This window comes from Microcaecilia unicolor, chromosome 1, assembly GCF_901765095.1.
Source record: "Microcaecilia unicolor chromosome 1, aMicUni1.1, whole genome shotgun sequence".
In the NCBI taxonomy this organism is placed as follows: Eukaryota; Metazoa; Chordata; class Amphibia; order Gymnophiona; family Siphonopidae; genus Microcaecilia; species Microcaecilia unicolor.
Window position 1 is genome coordinate 165106373 of NC_044031.1, and position 17931 is coordinate 165124303.

Below are 17931 nucleotides of genomic sequence, written 5' to 3' on the forward strand. Positions count from 1 at the left end.
CAGATCATTTGCATGTGATTTGTTTTGAGTTTCACTCGCTATTTCCACCTTAATAACTTTTACCTAGGTGGAAATAGCGAGCAGATGTTAGAGACTTTTGCGCATCAGCCCCTGAGTGGACTAAAGCAAGATGGGAGAGGGCAGAGGCAAATGAAGGCTCCCAGCGCCAGACCCCAGCTACGATTCCAACTGAGCTTGAAGTTTATACCTGGGGCAATGGAGGGTTAAATGACTTGCCCAGGGTCACAAGCAGCTGCAATGGGAATCAAACAGAGTTCTTAATCCACTGCAATGGGAATCAGAGTTCTTAATCCACTGCATTAGCCATTAGGCTACTCTTCCATTTCAAAGGAGAAGACCAAAGAAGCAGCGGGAAACTACACAACAGAAGGACTAAAAGGTATGTATTTAAAAAAGCCCAAACGCACAACACTAGAGGAAATGCTAAAGATCCCCACATGCGATTGTTGACAGTTTGATTTTGGTTATTTGGATGGGTCTCTAAGTTATATCTGACAAGGGCAGACTTAGGTTTATACAGATCGGTACTCTTATCCTTCAAATACAAATACAAAGTTCTTTTGAGACTGATTGTGAGCCACATTGAACTAATGTGGGATATAGGTGTCAAATGTCAAAAATGTTCTATTTCAGCCTGTCTTGTTCCACATGGGGTATAATATAAGAGAAAGCACCTCATCAGCTTAAAAATACAAATAGACCTATTAATATTCAGCCCACAGTGGTCAGCATTTTTAAACACTGAATTAGCCCCCGATTAGAGAATGACACAGGGACAGGGACCCACAGTAACCGCGAATATGGGGACAGGGATAGAGCTCCTGGGGACAGGGTGGGGACAGATCCTGCGGCGACGGGATGGGGACAAACTTTGTCCCTGTGTCATTTTCTACTTTGAAGCCTGTTAATCAACTGGACTGTTATTTATGTTTGAGTGATGCCTACAATGATATTTTGATTTTTTTGGAAAAACAAGCAAGCATTCTGGCCACAACTAGCAAAATCTGCATGGGGGATCCTGTACATCCTGCTACCAGCACATCTTCTAAGAAGACATCTTTTATTGCAGGAAGGACTGTGGAAGAGCTAGATTGAACCCTGAGTCTGTTAATGACTTCTTATTCATCCACAGATTTAAAAACAACAGTGCTTCATAGGGCATATTTTTCCCCTCTAGGAAATACAGAACAGGTTGGATATTATACCCCTGGATATTTTAACAGTGTGAATTAGGATTCCTTGGTGTAGTAGTAGAAATCAGCTATTGTTGGAGTTGGAAGGGTAGAGTGTGGTGGTGGGAAGGAGGGTTATTATAGCTACTCATTGTTATTATTTTCTATTTGTAATTTATACAGAACAATTGCACAGCATATTGTTCCTTTTTATACTTTAATAAAAAGATTTAAACATAAAATCATATGTGTTCGAGGCTTCTGCAGATGAGGACAGAGTTCACGGGAATGGAGCAGGGAAGGGGACAGAACCTGCGGGGATGGGGCGGGGACTGAGACAGGGCCTGTGGGGACGGGGTGGGGATGGAATCAGAACGGAGACAGAACCCATGGGGATAGCGCCAAACTGTCCCCGTGTCATTCTCTACCCCAGATATTTAGTGCCAGGCCACGTTCGGCACCAGCACTGACTATCTGGGGCTAATTCAAAACATGCTAACCACCAGAGCTTACGCCAGTCTCAGCCAATATTCAGCCAGGAACTGCATAAGAAGAATCACGTGCTGCAGCCCCTGTGATACCCCTATTCCCTCTGGCCCGGTCCAGATCCCTGTTCCTTCCCTAAAGACAACAGCAGCCCTGGCCTTAGTCCCCCACCCCAGGCCTACGGAGAATCCTTCTGGTGCCCTGGGGGTCCTATGAGCTGGAGAGATGCCCACTCCTACCCGTCGTAGATCTAGCCTTAAAATGGCCGACATGACCCCTAGCAGAAGGTTTATGATACGATGAAACTGCCACCAGGGATCGCTGCAGCCATTTTGAAGCCAGACCTTGTGATGGGTAGAAGTGAGCGGGTATCACTCATGCCCATAGGACCCCCAAGGTTACCAAGGAGATCCCAGGGGAAGGGGCCTACAGGGGGTAGGGAGGGCACCCAAACCCCCTGTTGCCAATACAGTTAACTGGGCACTGGCCAATATTCAGACTGGTGCCCATTTAGCTGGGATAGCCTTTTTGCTGGTCTTACTTTAGTTTCTTACTTAATTGGTTAGCAGTCTGAACATCACCACTAACCAGTTAAGTACTGGCTCTGCCCAAGCTCCACCCAGACAGTGCAGGGGCAGTTAGTAGAGATATTTGGTGGTACTGTCCGGGTAACTGCTGCTGAATATCAGCATTTAGGCGGTCACAAGCTATTCAGCTGGGCAGGAGCCTCTCCTACCTGGTTAAATTGCTTTGAATACCAGTGGATAGGTCCATGGTAGCAATATGTGCTCTGCATGTGTCCCAAAATCTCTGACCATAAAACAATAATGAACCAGGTGTTATAAATGTGTAATCTTTCTAATCGGACACCAACATTCCTGAAATTAGATCAGTAGGCATTTGATAAAATGCTGTATTACATACACACACGGTAGCCATGGCCATGACCTAACTGAGCTAACAAAATATCTAACACTCTGATAAGCAGTACAAGATGTACTGCTCTTTATCAGTCTCCTGCAGAACAGCAATGTGTAAGGACAGACAGTAAGTGCTGAAGAGAGAGGACAACAGCCAGGAGACAAAGCCCTTCACTGGAGGGCAAACAAAACACAAGAAAGAGGAAAGTACCTGTTCTGCAATAAACTTGAAGCCTTTGTCTTCATTGACACATTCATAGGTCTCTCCCAAAATAGGATTAAATGGTTTGCTGCCCGCTCTGTAGAAACTACAGGCATATGCAGACACCGCAAAAGCCGCAACGTATACCTGGAATTAAAAAAAAAAAAAGACACATTTTGGAGTTATTGGTTATTTTAAACTAATATGGTATGTGGTTTTGTTTCATCATTAGGAACAAGAAGCATCCAGCTAGATCCCTGCCTCACCAAAGGGAAGCTCCTCTAATTATGGGAAATCTACTCCCACGTCACAAAATACAAACCAAACTAATTTTCCTTTGTCAGATTTGCTCTGAAAATGCTGCTATTTATAGCATTGCACCTGCTGATACACGAAGTGGATATTATTCAGTGATTTGTAAAGTACAAGAGGTGCCGCATGTTATTTATTTTTGTACCATGCGTTCGAATGGGTCTGGTGTCTCGGCGGCCTGGTCCAGCAGCTCACTGTACTCCAGCTCCTCGCAGAGGTGCTGCAGTGTGTTGAGTGGTTCGTTCAGCTGCACTGGCATGCAGACTTTGGACAGGTCCTTGCCAATGTTGTTCCGCAGTATGTTCCACAGGCTGATGGTGCTGGTGTTTGGGCAGGGGGCGGGCAGGCAGCTTCTTCGCTCAGAGTGATGTGGAGCACTGTTTCTGCCCATACAACCTAGGACAGGGGACAAGACAGACGTTTCTTTTGCAAAGGAATGAGGATGTTGAAACATTGATATTGGAGCTGTACCGAACAGCATATTTTACTATTTGGCCGAATACGAATAATTATTATTCGGCTGAATATGAATACCAAGCTTTAACATAACAAATAATAAAAGCAGCAATGTGAAATCAGAGATTAAGTGTTATTTCAGTACATTTAGCACAGTAGAGCCCTGGATTATTCATATTCAAATCGCTATTCAGCCAAATATGAACAATGTACAGCTCTAATTGATATGAAGAAAAAAGTACAACACCCTTTCTTGTTTTGCTCCTGAGTTCAGCAAACACTGTACCCATCACTCAGCAGTATAAAAGGTCCCAAGGGATCTGCATTTGTACATGCTGTGCTCTCCGTCAGTACAGCAGCAAATGTGGCGTCACAACCTTGTTCTAGCTATTTATTCGTTTCTAAAAACAGACAGTAGTTTGGCAGCACGGAAGACCATAAATCTGTACTGTGGAATAGGAGGACACGAAAAACAGATGACATCAACATATTGAAGCATAAAGGTCTATACAGGTCTGTCTAACAGAGAAAACACTCCCCCCTCCAAAACGTAACTCTATAAGAGAGGGGAAAAGGGCATTTGTTGCAAATCACTCTGCACGTCATACAGAAGTGCAAGTTTTCCATCAAATTTCAATAATCAATCATTTTGGGATCTTCTTATCTTGCAGTGAAAACTGAAGGTGGCATTTTGCTCAAGGTTCAGTTTTAATTTGGTATAATTCAGAAGAGTTCTCTACATACTCCACACTGCTGAGACAGGAAATCCCTAATGTGATTTTTTTTGTTCCACAGAAAGACTAGTGGAGCCCTTATTTTGGGAGTTCATAAGCTATACTGCAAAGCTGGAGGGCCCAGGCTGAAAATCCCCAGTTTGTGTTGAGCCAGTCTCAACTCGTAGTGAGGGCCCCTGGTGGCTGGTGAAAGAGCAGCACCAAAGGCAGCTGCACCTGCGTTATGGTTACAAAAAAGCACTTGGCATCTACAGGGAAACAGGAGATCGGAAACGCTGAAAGCTATGTCAGAGCCGTAGCGAGGGGAGCTGACACCCGGGGCGGGTTGCCGCTGCGCACCCCCCCCCCCCCGGGTGCAGCACGGCGCACCCTCCTCCCGCTGGAGCGCACCCCCCCTCCCGGAGCGCCTACCTGCGGCGAGGGACGGGCGGGAGGGCCGATCCACCCCAACTGCATGTTGCTGGGGTGTGTCGGCTCCGCGCTGGTTCACTGCTCTCTCTGTCCCGGAACAGGAAGTAACCTGTTCCGGGGCAGAGAGGGCAGTGCACCAGCGCGGAGCCGACACCCCCCCAGCGGCGTGCACCCGGGGCGGACCGCCCCCCCCTTCCTACACCACTGAGCTATGTACAAGAAACCCAAATGAGAAAAAGCAAGAGTTATTACAAGAGGACAGAACAAGACAACTCAGTTATCTGGGAATATGAAATTTACAGAATGTACCACTGGATAGCCGAGTGGCAGCAAGCAGGGATGGAGGTTTCCCTTATTTTATATATTGTAGATGTATAGAAGCAAGGCTGACTTTAGGGCGGGGTACTTACCCAAGTCACCACCAAGAGCCCTAAATGTTGCATGGCCCCTGTTGACTCAAATTCTGGAGCATGCATGACCAATCTGACCCCCCTATCTGTGGGTTGTGGCCAGAAAGGGTGGTGGTGGGGGAGCTGGCCTTGATATAAAGCAGTGAGAGTTCTTAGGGAAATGAATATGTGTTCATCCCATGCCATTTGCCTCCATCCATCTTAAAAGCAAACTGATGACTTGCCCAACTGACTAGAATCTAGCATTCACATGTTCTGCACTAAGGCCTAGATACACTAAAAAATCGTTAAAGCCCTTCCCTTACTGAATCGGTAAGGAACGGGCATGCATCAAGGAAAAGGAATGCAAATGAGCTGCTCGTTGTAGCTCACTTGCATTCTCTATTTCATTGGTAAACAGACGGCCAGTTGGACGGTCGAGCATGCGCAGAGCAGCCAAGCATTATGCTGGCTGCTCTGCGCATACCAAATACGCCTCTGCAATGCGGCTCGATCATAGCAGGAGAGTGCAGTTGAGGACATCCATCCAAAAAGACGTCCTTTTTGGACGCCCCCCCCCCCATAATAAAAACATCCTTTTTGAATGTGCATCACTCAGCTAAGAGACCTTGAAGCCTTTGAGCCAATCACAATGCGTTAAGCTGAGCTAAACACGCTGTGATTGGCTCAGAGACTTCCAGGTTTCTCAGCTGAGTGAAGGACGTCCAAAAAGGACGTTTTTATTATTGCCGGGGGGGGGGGGGGGGGGGAGGGAACGTTCTTTATGGACGTCCCTGATCATAGGAGCCAACTTTTCAAAATTATTGGGGGTGCTAAGCCGAATGAAAATAACCCCTCCCTGGACACATACAAGCAATTTTCTCAATATTGGGGGTGCCACAGAGTCGGCTCCTATGTCCCTGACGAGCACTTGGCTTTCTTTTTTGTTTCCCTTCTGCTGCCGCCCCCCCCTCCCCGAGGTCGCCGCTCCCCTCTGCATTGAAATCACAGCTTCCCGCAGCTCTGGCCTCCCCTCCATCCTCCGCACCCCGGGACCCCGCCCCCCCCCCGAGGTCGAGGTCGCAGCCACTCGCCCCCCCTCCGTCTGCCACCGGGCTGGGCCCTCAAAGTGCCTCTCACATCCGTGTGAAGGCGCTGCAACAGGCAACAGCAGATAGCTTCCCTTTGGGCCTCCCTCCTTCCGTCCCTGGCCCGCCCGCGTCTGACGTACTTCTGCGTGGGCGGGACACAGGGAGGGAAAGGAGGGAAGTCCGAAGGGAGGCGATCTGCTGTTGCCTGCTGCAGCACCTTCACACGGAGGTGAGAGGCGCTGTGAGGGCCCGGCCCGGTGGAAGACGGGGGGGGGGGGGGGGGGGGCAGCAACAACGACCTCAACTTCAGGGGGGCGGCGGGTGCTGGGCCCCGGGGCGCGGAGGCTGGGGCTGTGGGAAGCTGTGATTTCAATGCCTCCTGACAACCACTTTGCTTTTTTTTTTTCCTTCCCTCATAGATAAGGGGCTCTGCTCTTCTGAGCACTAGTTGGACTTTTTTTTTTTCTTTTTCCTTTCCGATTCCCTCACAGCAGCCCCAAAGAGAGGTGCAGACCTCCCGTTAGGTTTTCCACAGTGAGGGGATCGGAAAATGGTAGTGCATCTCATTATAATAGCCTTGCAACGGTAGTGCAGCTCATTATAATGATTTGCATTCCGTTTTCGTTAGCTGCTATCGTGAAAGGAAAATGCCCCTTTGTGCATGTCCCTGTTTACTACTTGCACGTTAAACTCGCTAAAACCAGTTTAAAACCCACGTTTTAAGCTCGGAAAGCTAAGTGCATCTAGCCCTTAATTCCAGGAAACGACATATAAATGACATTGAACTTCATCTTTCAATGTTCCACATGAAAAACTCCCAAATCCTACCTAAGGTCCGTCTCTCGTTCTCAATGCCGTTGCTCAGGTAATCCTCAGATATATTATCACTAATATCGCTGGCATACGAATCATCCTCTGACAGCTGGTGCAGTTTGGGGTGGAGGGGGGAAAGAGAGAAGAAAAAAAAATCCATTTGAGAGACAGCCAAGAAAGTATTTACTGAGCTAGAACAGCAAGATGCCTATTCCTAAGGATGATCATCATCTTTCATCCAATGAACATTAAATATTTATGTAAATAATGCTGAATTGTACATCTCAAGCACGCAAATTCTTTCATCCTTATGCTTTAATTTTTAACAAATTCTGGATTCTTTTGGGAGGAGAATGGCCACTTGTTAACAACTGTAAATATTAGAGCCCCAGACAAGTAAGATTTTCAAGTCAAATTCCTCCCTTCCTGTACTCTTCCCCCCTCCCCCAAAAAAGAGTTCTCCAAGTAACCTGCATACATTTTAACCACTTGACTTGTCTATAGATAACAAGAACATTTAATCATAGCATGAACTTCTGTAATTAAATATAATGTTTGTACTTTATTTGTAATATTTTCAGAATAGCATATCAGAAATAGGCTTGAAGGGAAGGGGGAGGGGGAAGAGCCCATGTAGACATTCAGCTATAACTTGCTTCAGACTCTTCCTCTGCAAAAGGACATGCACAGAAAGGAAATGCTTTGTCAGTAATAATGCTCCAGTTCCAGGGTGATTAAGGGACATTGAGCTGCCAGGCAGAAGAATGGTCACCTATTTCCAAAACCTTTACTTTGTCTCATGCTGGGAAATATCAACAGCAGTGTAATCAAGCACTAACCACTAACCAGTACACAAACACTATTCAGGCAAAGTAAATTCTTCCCTTTTCATGAGTAGAGAGGTGTGGTAGCCGTGTTAATCCACTTTTAAAGATAATCAATAGAAATAAAACAAGGAAAAGAAAATAAGATGATACCATTACAAAGCATAAAATTGTATTGCTTTGTAAATTGAAGTTCTCTCCTGTCTCCCTCTCACTGAAATGCTTTGATGTTTTCACTCATCCCCTGTCTCCATGCATATAGACTGTCACTGAAATGCTTTGATGTTTCGCTCATATATACTGTCATCTACCAACATTTGCTTATTTCCGATCTGACGAAGAAGGGCAACCTTCGAAAGCTAATCAAGAAATGTATTAAGTTATAAAAAAGGTATCATCTTATTTTCTTTTCCATGTTTTATTTTGTTTTATTCCCTTTTCATGAAACCTTCAGTTTCTCTAGTTTCAGGAAACCTAGGCTAACTTACTGTGCAGATACTTTGACCCACAGCTTTTTCCTCCTAACAAAAAGTTTGGCACCCACCCATTTAATTTCCTCTGAAATCCAGTGGCATAGTCTGGACTGAACGTTTTGTGGGGACCGAGGTTAACATGGACATATTGATGCTACCTCTAGCTGTCCTCCTTTATTTGTGCTGCTGACTGGCTAGGCCTGACCCAAACATGTGTGTGACAGGAGCATAGCCAGACCTCAAAGTATTAGGGAGGCACAATTTGGCCCACCTCCCTGCCGCAACCCTCGCCCCGCCACACCCCACATACCTTGGCTGGCAGGGGTCCCCAACCCTGTCAGCTGAAGCCTTTCTTCAGCGCTGTTCTCTGCGCATTGCCTGCCCTGTTTCCTCATGTTGCGTGCATGCTCAATTTTAGTGTTCACTGGCTCAGGCGCATCAAACTGCCAGGTCGCATTTATCAAAGCCTGCAGTGCTTCCTGCCAACCCTAACCATAGTCTTCAGCCCCCTCCCCCCCCTCCATCTGATCCCCAACCCCCAAAGGTCAACCCCAACCCTAGGGGCCTAGTTGACAGGAGTGACTGGAGATCTCTCCTGCCCACAGGACCCACTAGACAACCAGGTACTGCCTGGTGAGACCTCAGGTTAGGGGGGGGGGGGGAGGAGTCAGTTGTTGGGGGTATACAGATCATGATCCGGGGTGGCGGTCCTGCAGGCCCTAATAAGATAACCCCAGGCAAAAGCTGGGCAACATTTACCATCTTTTTAGTGCTATAACGTGACTTGTAGGTAATTTTATATAGTAATGAGCTGATGTATATGCATTTGCATCTCATTACTATGTACCATAGGCTATTATTAGCGCTGTGTTAAGACAAGACACCCAAAGTTACCAGCCTTTTAAGTCGCTTTAAGGGACTAATAACATGTGCTAATGCCCCAATGCAGCTTGATGAAAATCCCCCTAAATATGTATAGATTTTGGAAACTTAAAACACATTTGGGGGGGGGGGGGGGGATTAAGCCTTTTTCTACATGTAAATCAGAGCTTCCCAAACTGGGAGTCAGGACCCCAAAATGGGGTCATAAAACCCACATATGGGCCTGTGATCCGAGTGGGGTCTCCATAATACATTATTATTTTGCACCTCAGGAAGGTGGGGGTAATTATTTGGCTGCGGTCATGGCCACAAAAAAGTTGAGCAGCACTGATGTAAAGCCTGCAGTTTTATAAAAGCACCTTACATTCGGATACACAGCCATTCTGCACCCGGACTAGCTTGCTACATACACTGTAATTTAATCAGTTCCTCATCTCTTCCTTAACTGTACAACAAACTTGCCTTGAGTTTAGCTAATCATCAAATTATCCCAACTGACTGTACCACAAATCTTGTTCCCATCATATATCTGCTCTTGTTCCCTCAGCTATACGGTAAGCAGTATGGTAGAAAACGTTTAGCATCATATCTATGCTAGTTGAATGTTCTAATGCATGCTTATTAGGTGTATCATTAGTATTATGCTAACATTGTATTATATCTCTGGTATTTCAACTCCAGTGCTGTTAAATGTGTGTATTTTTGGTTATGTTTCACGGTAGTTCTATCAGGTTTCAATTTACTGTTTTCAAGTTTACCTCAGTTATTGTATTTATGTTTATTCTTGGTTATTTTATTATTGATAAGTTTTATGTTAAACAGAACCTGCTGTACACTGCCTTCGATGAATCTCTTCATAAAGGCCGTTAATAAATCCAAATAAATAAACAAAAAGTAGATAACCCTACTTCTGCATGATGTGTCGGTTTCTAGGTCAGTTCCCACCAGACAATTCCCACTGCTCCAGGGAGGTCAATTCCCACTCTTAACAATCATGAAAAATCACAGTCTGAAATTTCTCCTTCCCTTTCCCCTTCCAGATCATTTTTTTTTTGGGGGGGGGGGGCAATGCTCCCAACCCCCCACCAAACATTACCTTTAACACACCACAATAAAAAAAAATTTAAAATAAACCAAAATCTAAATTAATAAAGAACATAAAATATTATTTAAAAAAAACCTTACACAAAATATTACCAACACATCTCATAAAAAAATACAAACCATAAGAAAAAAACCCCCAAGGCTGCCAAAACAAAACAAAAACTATATACCAATAAGAAATAGCTGGGGGGGGGGGGGGGGGGGGGGGGAAACAGTACTAGGAGAGAATTGATTAGGCAGGAATTTGGTGGGTGGGAATTGTCCGGGTGGCAACTAGCCTGCTACACTCTGTTGGTATTCCCAGGGACATACGTTGGGTGCAACAGAGCATATTTTATCAAATAAGGTTCACATTTACACCATTTTTTGAGCAGGTGTAAATTTGAGCATGTGGATTTGGCCTAGTTTAGGTGGTTATTTTCTACAAGGCAAATTAAGTGCTTTTGTGGACTTCAGCATGAGTATCTTGTTGCAAAATTAGATATTTCAGCGACAGTGGAAGAAACAGAAATAGGTGATGGGCTGCCAAGAGTCACAAAGCCCCCAATGCCTCATTTCCCTGCAAACCTAGAGGCTGGACAAGGCGCCGTGCCTGAAGTCACCATTCTTTGCTGTCTGAAACTCTCGCTCCAGGAATGGGAGCATTTCTCTGCATGAGGTTCGCCACTCTGGAACTGGAGCATTACTGCAGAAATCACACTGATGAAAGTGGGCTTAAAGAAAATACAGCGACAGGTAAAAATAGCCTGAGAAAATGTTTCACTTTTGTCTAGTTTTTGAGGTAAAACTTTGCTTATAGAGTGTTTTTCAACCACTCATTATTTTGACTCCTTTAATAAGCTTCAATTCTTACTTAGGGCTAGATGCACTAAAATAAACGAGCCAGTAACGTGGGTTTTAAACTGGTTCTAGCCAGTTTAACGTGCAAGTAGTAAACCAGGACATGCACAAAAGGGCACTGTCCTGTCACGGTAGCAGCTAACGAAAACGGAATGCAGATGAGCAAATTAGTATTATAATGTGTATAATTCATATTACAATGAGATGCACTACCGTTTTCCGATCCCTCATCGTGGAAAACCTAACGGGAGGTCTGCACCTCTCGTTGGGGCTGCTGTGAGGGAATCGGAAGGAAAGAAAAAAAAAAAGAGAGAAACCAGTCTGCTCTCTCTGCTCTCCTTCTCTCATTTCTTGCAAATATCCCATACCTGGTGTTTCAATTGCATTCTTAATTTAAAAGAGGGGGAAAGTAACAAAAATATCCATTGGAAAGGATACTGCCGTTGCTGGTGTGTTTGTCCCGGTACTTTCCTGCTTTGCTCTATTACACGATGTGCGTGTTGCCTGCCCACTCGCTCTGCATGTTTGTATTACACAGAATGAAAATTAGTTGCCTGTCCTAGGAGTAATATAACGGAGTCTGCGAAGACCCCCCTCCTTTTAGCAGTCTGGCTTAACACAGTAATTATTAACTGCATGCAAATGGAAGCACATACGTTTCCGGGTCTCAGAAGTTCCTTTTCTGCTCTACATTTCTTTTTATTACTGGAGAAGGAAACATTTTTGTACTGCAGTATTACCATACAGCCATATTAAAAAGGTCCTTGGAACAAATAACCCCCTTACACTGCTGATTCATCTTCCATACACTTTATTCCATTAGTGATGCTAAATGGACTGATAGGAAAGGGATTTAAACGTTCTCTTTCCCCGGTGATTTTTAAAAGCTGATTATATTTTTGTACGGAAGGGGAGGGGGAAGTAAATCTAGAATTCAGATGTGAGCAGTGTGAGCATTTATCCTGGTCCCCGCTGTATGTTTAATGTCTTTTATTTTCCCAACAGGCTGTTATAACTTGTTTTGGGGTTTTTCTTAACGGTCCTGCTGACTCGCAGCCAGTGAAAGCCATCCCGTTCCCAGCTTGCATGCTTCGGGGGTGGGGGGAGGCTTGGGAGTCCCAGCAGCATGTGAATGCAGCTCTGCTTGATGCCCCACCACGGCATCTCAGCCAATCACAGCGCGTTTAGCTGACACCAGAGACAGCTAAACGCGCTGTGATTGGCTCAGAGAGACCTGGAGGAGGTTTTTGTTTGGTCTCCCGTTGACTGTTTAAAATTTGCATTTCCCTTTTCTTTGTAATGTGCATGAAACCAGGTTTGAGCTGCTTCCAAACCGGATCGAAAGCGGATCCAATGGATGCTGTTCAGGTGCTGAACAGCCTCTTATCCACCGCTGGGTAAGAAAGGTAAAGAAAGACGCCTTCCCTAGACTTGAGTGAAGGACGTCCATAAAGGATGTCCTTGGCATGTGCAGAGCAGCCAGCATAACGCTTGGCTGCTCTGCACATGCTCAGCTGGCCGACTGGCTTGGAAGGAAATCCCATGCAAATGAGCTAGCAGTGACTAGCTCATTTGCATGCGATTTCCTTGATGCAAGCCCGTTTCTTACCGATTCGCTAAGGAATCGGTAAGGGAAGGGCTTTAACGATTATTTTAGTGCATCTACCCCTTAGTTCCCAGTAATATATTTGTTACAAGAATGTGTGTATCATGCAATGTTAAAAATTACCATGACAAATATATGTACATAGCTATTACTATCACTACTTGACATAATTGGCAGATGTTCTGTAACAAAGCAAGCAGCAGAACTTGTTGACCTCTTTCAAGGACTCAGGCTTCAGTAGTCTTTGTACGAGTGCTCCTTTAGTTATTGCAGATTTTGCACATCTGCTCTGTTGCTACAACAAAAAAAAATCATTATATCTTGGAGTGGGGGGGGGGGGGGGGCATTGGTGGTTGATCCAGTCTGTGCTGACCTCGTTTTCAGAAGAGCTAGCTGACAGCAAAACTTCTTGTGCATCAAAAAATTCAGTGACGGAATCAGCAATGGACAGGCGACGTTCATTTGACAGCTGGTGAACCAGAGGCCGGTGTTGCTCATTTAAGTTTTCCTGCCAGTAACAAAATTTTGACACAGAAAACAGCACCATAAGTGTATGTACACGCATATTCCAACCAGACAAATCCATAACACAGGTGATGTGACAGATAGGGTACATGCTGGGCACTGCACTAGCTGAGTTTGCCTCTCCGAGGGGTGGTATTAAAACACATTATTATTAACATTTGTATAGAACTACCAGACGCACGCAGCACTGAACACCTGACACAGAGAGACAGTCCCTGCTCGATAAGAGCTAAAAAGCAGACTTGACAATTATATTAAATAACTGTTAAAAATAACACATTATTTATATTGGACTCACTACAAACAAGGCAAGTTTAGAGAAATTGGTAGATGGCTCTTTGCAATGTGACCTATTTCTTTCTGAGACTATATACATGACTCTGAACTCAGTCTGTGTGGCTGCCATGCAGGCCGCTTTTTTGCGATTGTCTAAAAACAGATAGAGATATAGATTATGCCTACTAGATGTTCCTGGAGACTAAGAACCAGATTCATTTTTCATGGTCTTGCTACTTTGAAAACCAGATCCAGTTAGGAAGTAAAGGTTTGGAATCAAGAACTGCCAGGCTACAAAAACCTACTACAGCCCCAAAATAGGTGTGATTTTTAGATCCAAATGCACGTTGTATGCTGAAATTTCAGAATTAGAAACGATATATGGTAAAAGAGAATCTAATGTAGATAAGATCTCATTTGTCACAGCACCCTTCAAGTCACATTACTAAAGGAACCAAATGCTGGCTTGATAGAAACCCTCCCCCATGTTCCTCTCCTCCATTTTCCTAGCATGCTCTTCAGTTTATGATCAGACTGGCACAAACTTGAAAGGGATTTACCGTATCAAGCAGCTCTGTTCTGAAATGCATTTCCAGAAAAGGGAGTAGATTACAGCATGACTTAATCCAATGTAAATCTAAACCTTTTCATTTTTTAATGAGGAAACCTTTCAAAGTCTCCAGGGGGTAACCTCTCAGATTCTGCTTCTATAATTTGCTTCCACCTCCTCCCAAAGCACTTTCATTAAAGCAGAACTGTTCATCTTGCTAAATGGGTGAGGCAGAAACAGGAAGCAAAGCACCATAAATTAGCTGGCATGGTTGCTCCGGGGGAAAGCATGGCACATCCTCTCCTAAGAGACTGACATCTGTGGTCCCCACAGACCCAAGCTGTGGGAGTACTGAAGGCTGTTCCCAAGTCAAAGCCTCTCTTGCTGTAACATGCTTTCCCCGAGGCACTGTAAACACCAGCATATTAATTATTTAATCAAAAAGCCTCCAGATAAAATCCCCAGGGGGACTGCTGTCAAGCGGAGCAGTTACTGGCATCATCCTTAGTTGATAAACAATGCGAACTAGAATATTCCACAAAAACACAAATCATCAAGTCAACCCAAACAAAACTACTGATGTGTTAACACAAAAGAGGGTAGGGCAGTCAATTAAAAGCACACAGAATGCACTCATGCTTCATGGAAGGATGCTGGGTGCATGGAACAGCTTCCCAATGAAGACAATTACATAATTCAAGAAAGCACAGGATAGGTGTGAAAAGTCCTTCATTTTGAAGAAACGAAAGCAAATCTAGAGATCAACTGGCTCTATGGTACAATGGAGAACAAGGGAACAATTCTAGACCTAGTGGAACGTATGATCTGGTGAAAGAGGTAATATTGCTCGGGCCACTTGATAACAGTGATCATATCATATTTGATATACTGTATATATTCAAACATAAACCCATCAGCCTATAAACCAAAATAACACTTTCCCCTAAAAACTGAGGAAGAATATTAACTTGAATATAAATCAATAATTTATAGTCAAGTAATCCTGTTTCCTTCCTTCCTTCCTTCCCCCTGGCATCCAGCATTCCTTCTGTTCTCTCCCTTTCCCCAAGGTGTCCTGTCGCAGCTGGCTCTGCTCCTAGTCACTTCCTCCAAACTGGAACTCCCACTCAGTCACTCCCTCTGTTGTAAAGGGAACACTTCCCTAGGCCCCTCTCTGGACCTACCTTACGGCCCTGGGGGTCCAGTGGTGAGCTGGGGCAGGAGTGTTCCTCCTATGCTCCTGCCTGTGCAGTCTCCATAGCGAAAATGGCTGCCACAAGATTGCCGTGAACTCATGGCAGCCATTTTCACTACTGAGACTGCACCGGCAGGAGCCTAGGAGGATCACTCCTGCCCCAGCTCACCAATGGACCACCACGGCTGTAAGGTAGACCCCAGGAAGGGAGCCTACGATGGGTCCAGGAAGGGGGGGGGGGGGGGGAATATTCTCTTTACAATGGAGAAAGTGAGTGAGTGGGAGATTCCAGTTTGGGTGGGAGGGGGGCTGCGCCAGGGAAGGGATGGAGGGAACGGTGGATACTACGGGGACAGGAGTGCTGTTATCGGGTGGGGAAGGGAAGACAAAAGCACTGGTCACTGGTGGGGAACTCTAGAGACTCCAATTTTTCTGCCCTTTTTTGGCCCAAAACTCACGGTTTATATTCAAGTATATATGGTAATCTCTGGAGTAAGTACACAAAGGAAACCTAATGCGTTAACATTTAACTTTAAAAACAAAAAAAAACTATGATAAAGTGAGGAGAATGGTCACTAAAAAAAAAAATTAAGTAAATAAATCACAACCCTCCCTCCTAAAGAAACAAACAAAAAAAACCCTCCAAAACTTTGAGGAGCAGCAACAAAGGTCAAAAATTTGCATCAGTCATGGATGCGGTTCAAAAATACCATCCTGGAAACCCAGACCAGATATATTCCATCAATTAAAAAAGGAGGAAGGAAGGCCAAACAGCTGGCATGGTTAAGAAGAAAGGTGAGAGAAGCTATTAGAGCTAACAGAAAATCCTTCAGAAAATGGAAGAAGGATCCTACTGAAAATAATAGTCAAATGCAAAGCGCTGATGATAAAGGCAAAGAGGGACTTTGAAAAGAAGATTTTCCTGGCTTAGACTGAGACCCTAACCAGGGTTAACTCTGGATACCTCATGGGCCGATCGATGATCAGAAGCCCTGCACTGTTCCAAATAACTCTCTAAAAATAGCACCGGAACAACGTGGGGCTATAATGCCCCTATGATCAAAGCTAATAGCACTATTATTTTCTCCAGTGACTGCCAGGTGTATTTATACAATAACCCACTTTCCATATTTGTTATGGATTTTACTTATCTCCAAAGAAATGATTCTCTAATTTCCAACTGCAACTTCACCAAGATACAACTTCCAAGATTGCTCTACTATGCTTAAATTAGCATAAGGATGCCATATTTATGGCAAAGTTCCATGTTGGTTCTATTTTGGGAAGAAAAAAAAACTATTCATCGTACGCAAAAATATTTATAGCAATCCTTCTCCCAGATATTCAAAAGCATTTAACTGGCCAAGATCGGCACTTGGACGATTAAATACCCCATAACCGGCCATGACCTGCTGAAAGTTTGCGGCTAGGTTATATTGGGCAACGTAACCAGCTATCCACCAATTTTCAATGCAAGTTTGGTGGCCATATTTGACCGTGTGAATACCAGGTCTATCTATGGCCGGTTCAAACTGAATTGGCCAGTGCTGAATATCGGCTTGGCCAGTTAAGTTTGAACTGGCCAAAAATAAACTAAATATTCAATGCTGTTCACCAGAAACGGTGCATCATTGAATATCCAGGTTCATGGCCAACCATGAGAGTTAACTGAGTTAATTCCCATGGTCTGAGTACTGGGGGCTCCTTGAGTGGCAGAAGCTAAGGGCTGCTGACATAGAAAGGTAGACACTGACCTCTGTTATGAGTCCAGGCATGTTGTCCATCTCATGGCCTGGGATATCTCATGATCATTGCTGAAGTGGCATCTGATATGCTGGAGAGGGCCTGCAGAACCTCAGCTTCAGAAGTATTTTATGAAAACCAGATACTTCTCACTGAGTTGTACATAGGTAGCACAAACCCACTGATCAGAAATTGGTAGTGCATTGCAGGCTACAGTATCACATGCCACTGCTCCATTCAACTGGGGTTTTTAAACAAATTTTGTTTTTAGGGTAGGGAGACATTAGGGGTGAAAGTCTAACAGAGTTTCTTTGAGAATTGATATAGCAGGCACAGGGAACAGGTGCAAGATGTGCAAAGATTTCAAAACGAAGCTTCCATGTGCACTTTGACCCACCTCCCAAGTCATCCCCACCTTTTTGCATATGGAAAATTAATTGCATATTGCTGCCCTATGACTGCAAAGGCATTAGAAGGAACTGGAACAAACAAAGGCAATACCAAAGTTCCCAGTAATGCTACTCCAAATGGCCTCCCTCTGCTTTACTTGGCAAAAACAAAAAGGGATCTTTCCCTCGCGGCTTTAAAAAAAAGAAAACAAAACACAAATTAGTTTCCAGAGCAACAACCATCTTTTCAGCACTGGCATGATGTTCTATTCATAGGCTTGGCAAGAATAGGCAAGTTACGGAAGTGCTACACTTCATTCCCAGGGGCTGAAGAGAGAGGTGGGGGAGGGTGGAGAGGCCAAGGTCTTCCACTGGGGTATTCTCTGGAGCCCTCTGCTACCCAAGTAACAGGGAGGATGTTTTGCACATCAAACTGGCTCTGCAGTTCTGCAGCAAGGTGAATCATTAGCAGGTAGTTGCATACAAAATATGGACAAAACTGCACGCAGAAGAGGGA

The 17931-nt window shown here is 44.6% G+C and overlaps 1 protein-coding gene across 2 annotated transcripts in view; it reads right to left on the reverse strand.

Annotated features, from left to right (window-relative positions):
• OSBPL3 (oxysterol binding protein like 3) overlaps positions 1-17931 on the reverse strand; it is a 324326-nt gene that overhangs the window by 62320 nt on the left and 244075 nt on the right. For both annotated transcript variants that reach the window (XM_030202113.1, XM_030202121.1), the window contains 4 exons: positions 13110-13244; positions 7023-7116; positions 3259-3509; positions 2811-2948 (listed from right to left, as the gene is read on the reverse strand). In XM_030202113.1, coding sequence (XP_030057973.1) covers positions 2811-2948; positions 3259-3509; positions 7023-7116; positions 13110-13244 — 618 coding nt within the window. The remainder of the gene's footprint in view (positions 1-2810; positions 2949-3258; positions 3510-7022; positions 7117-13109; positions 13245-17931) is intronic.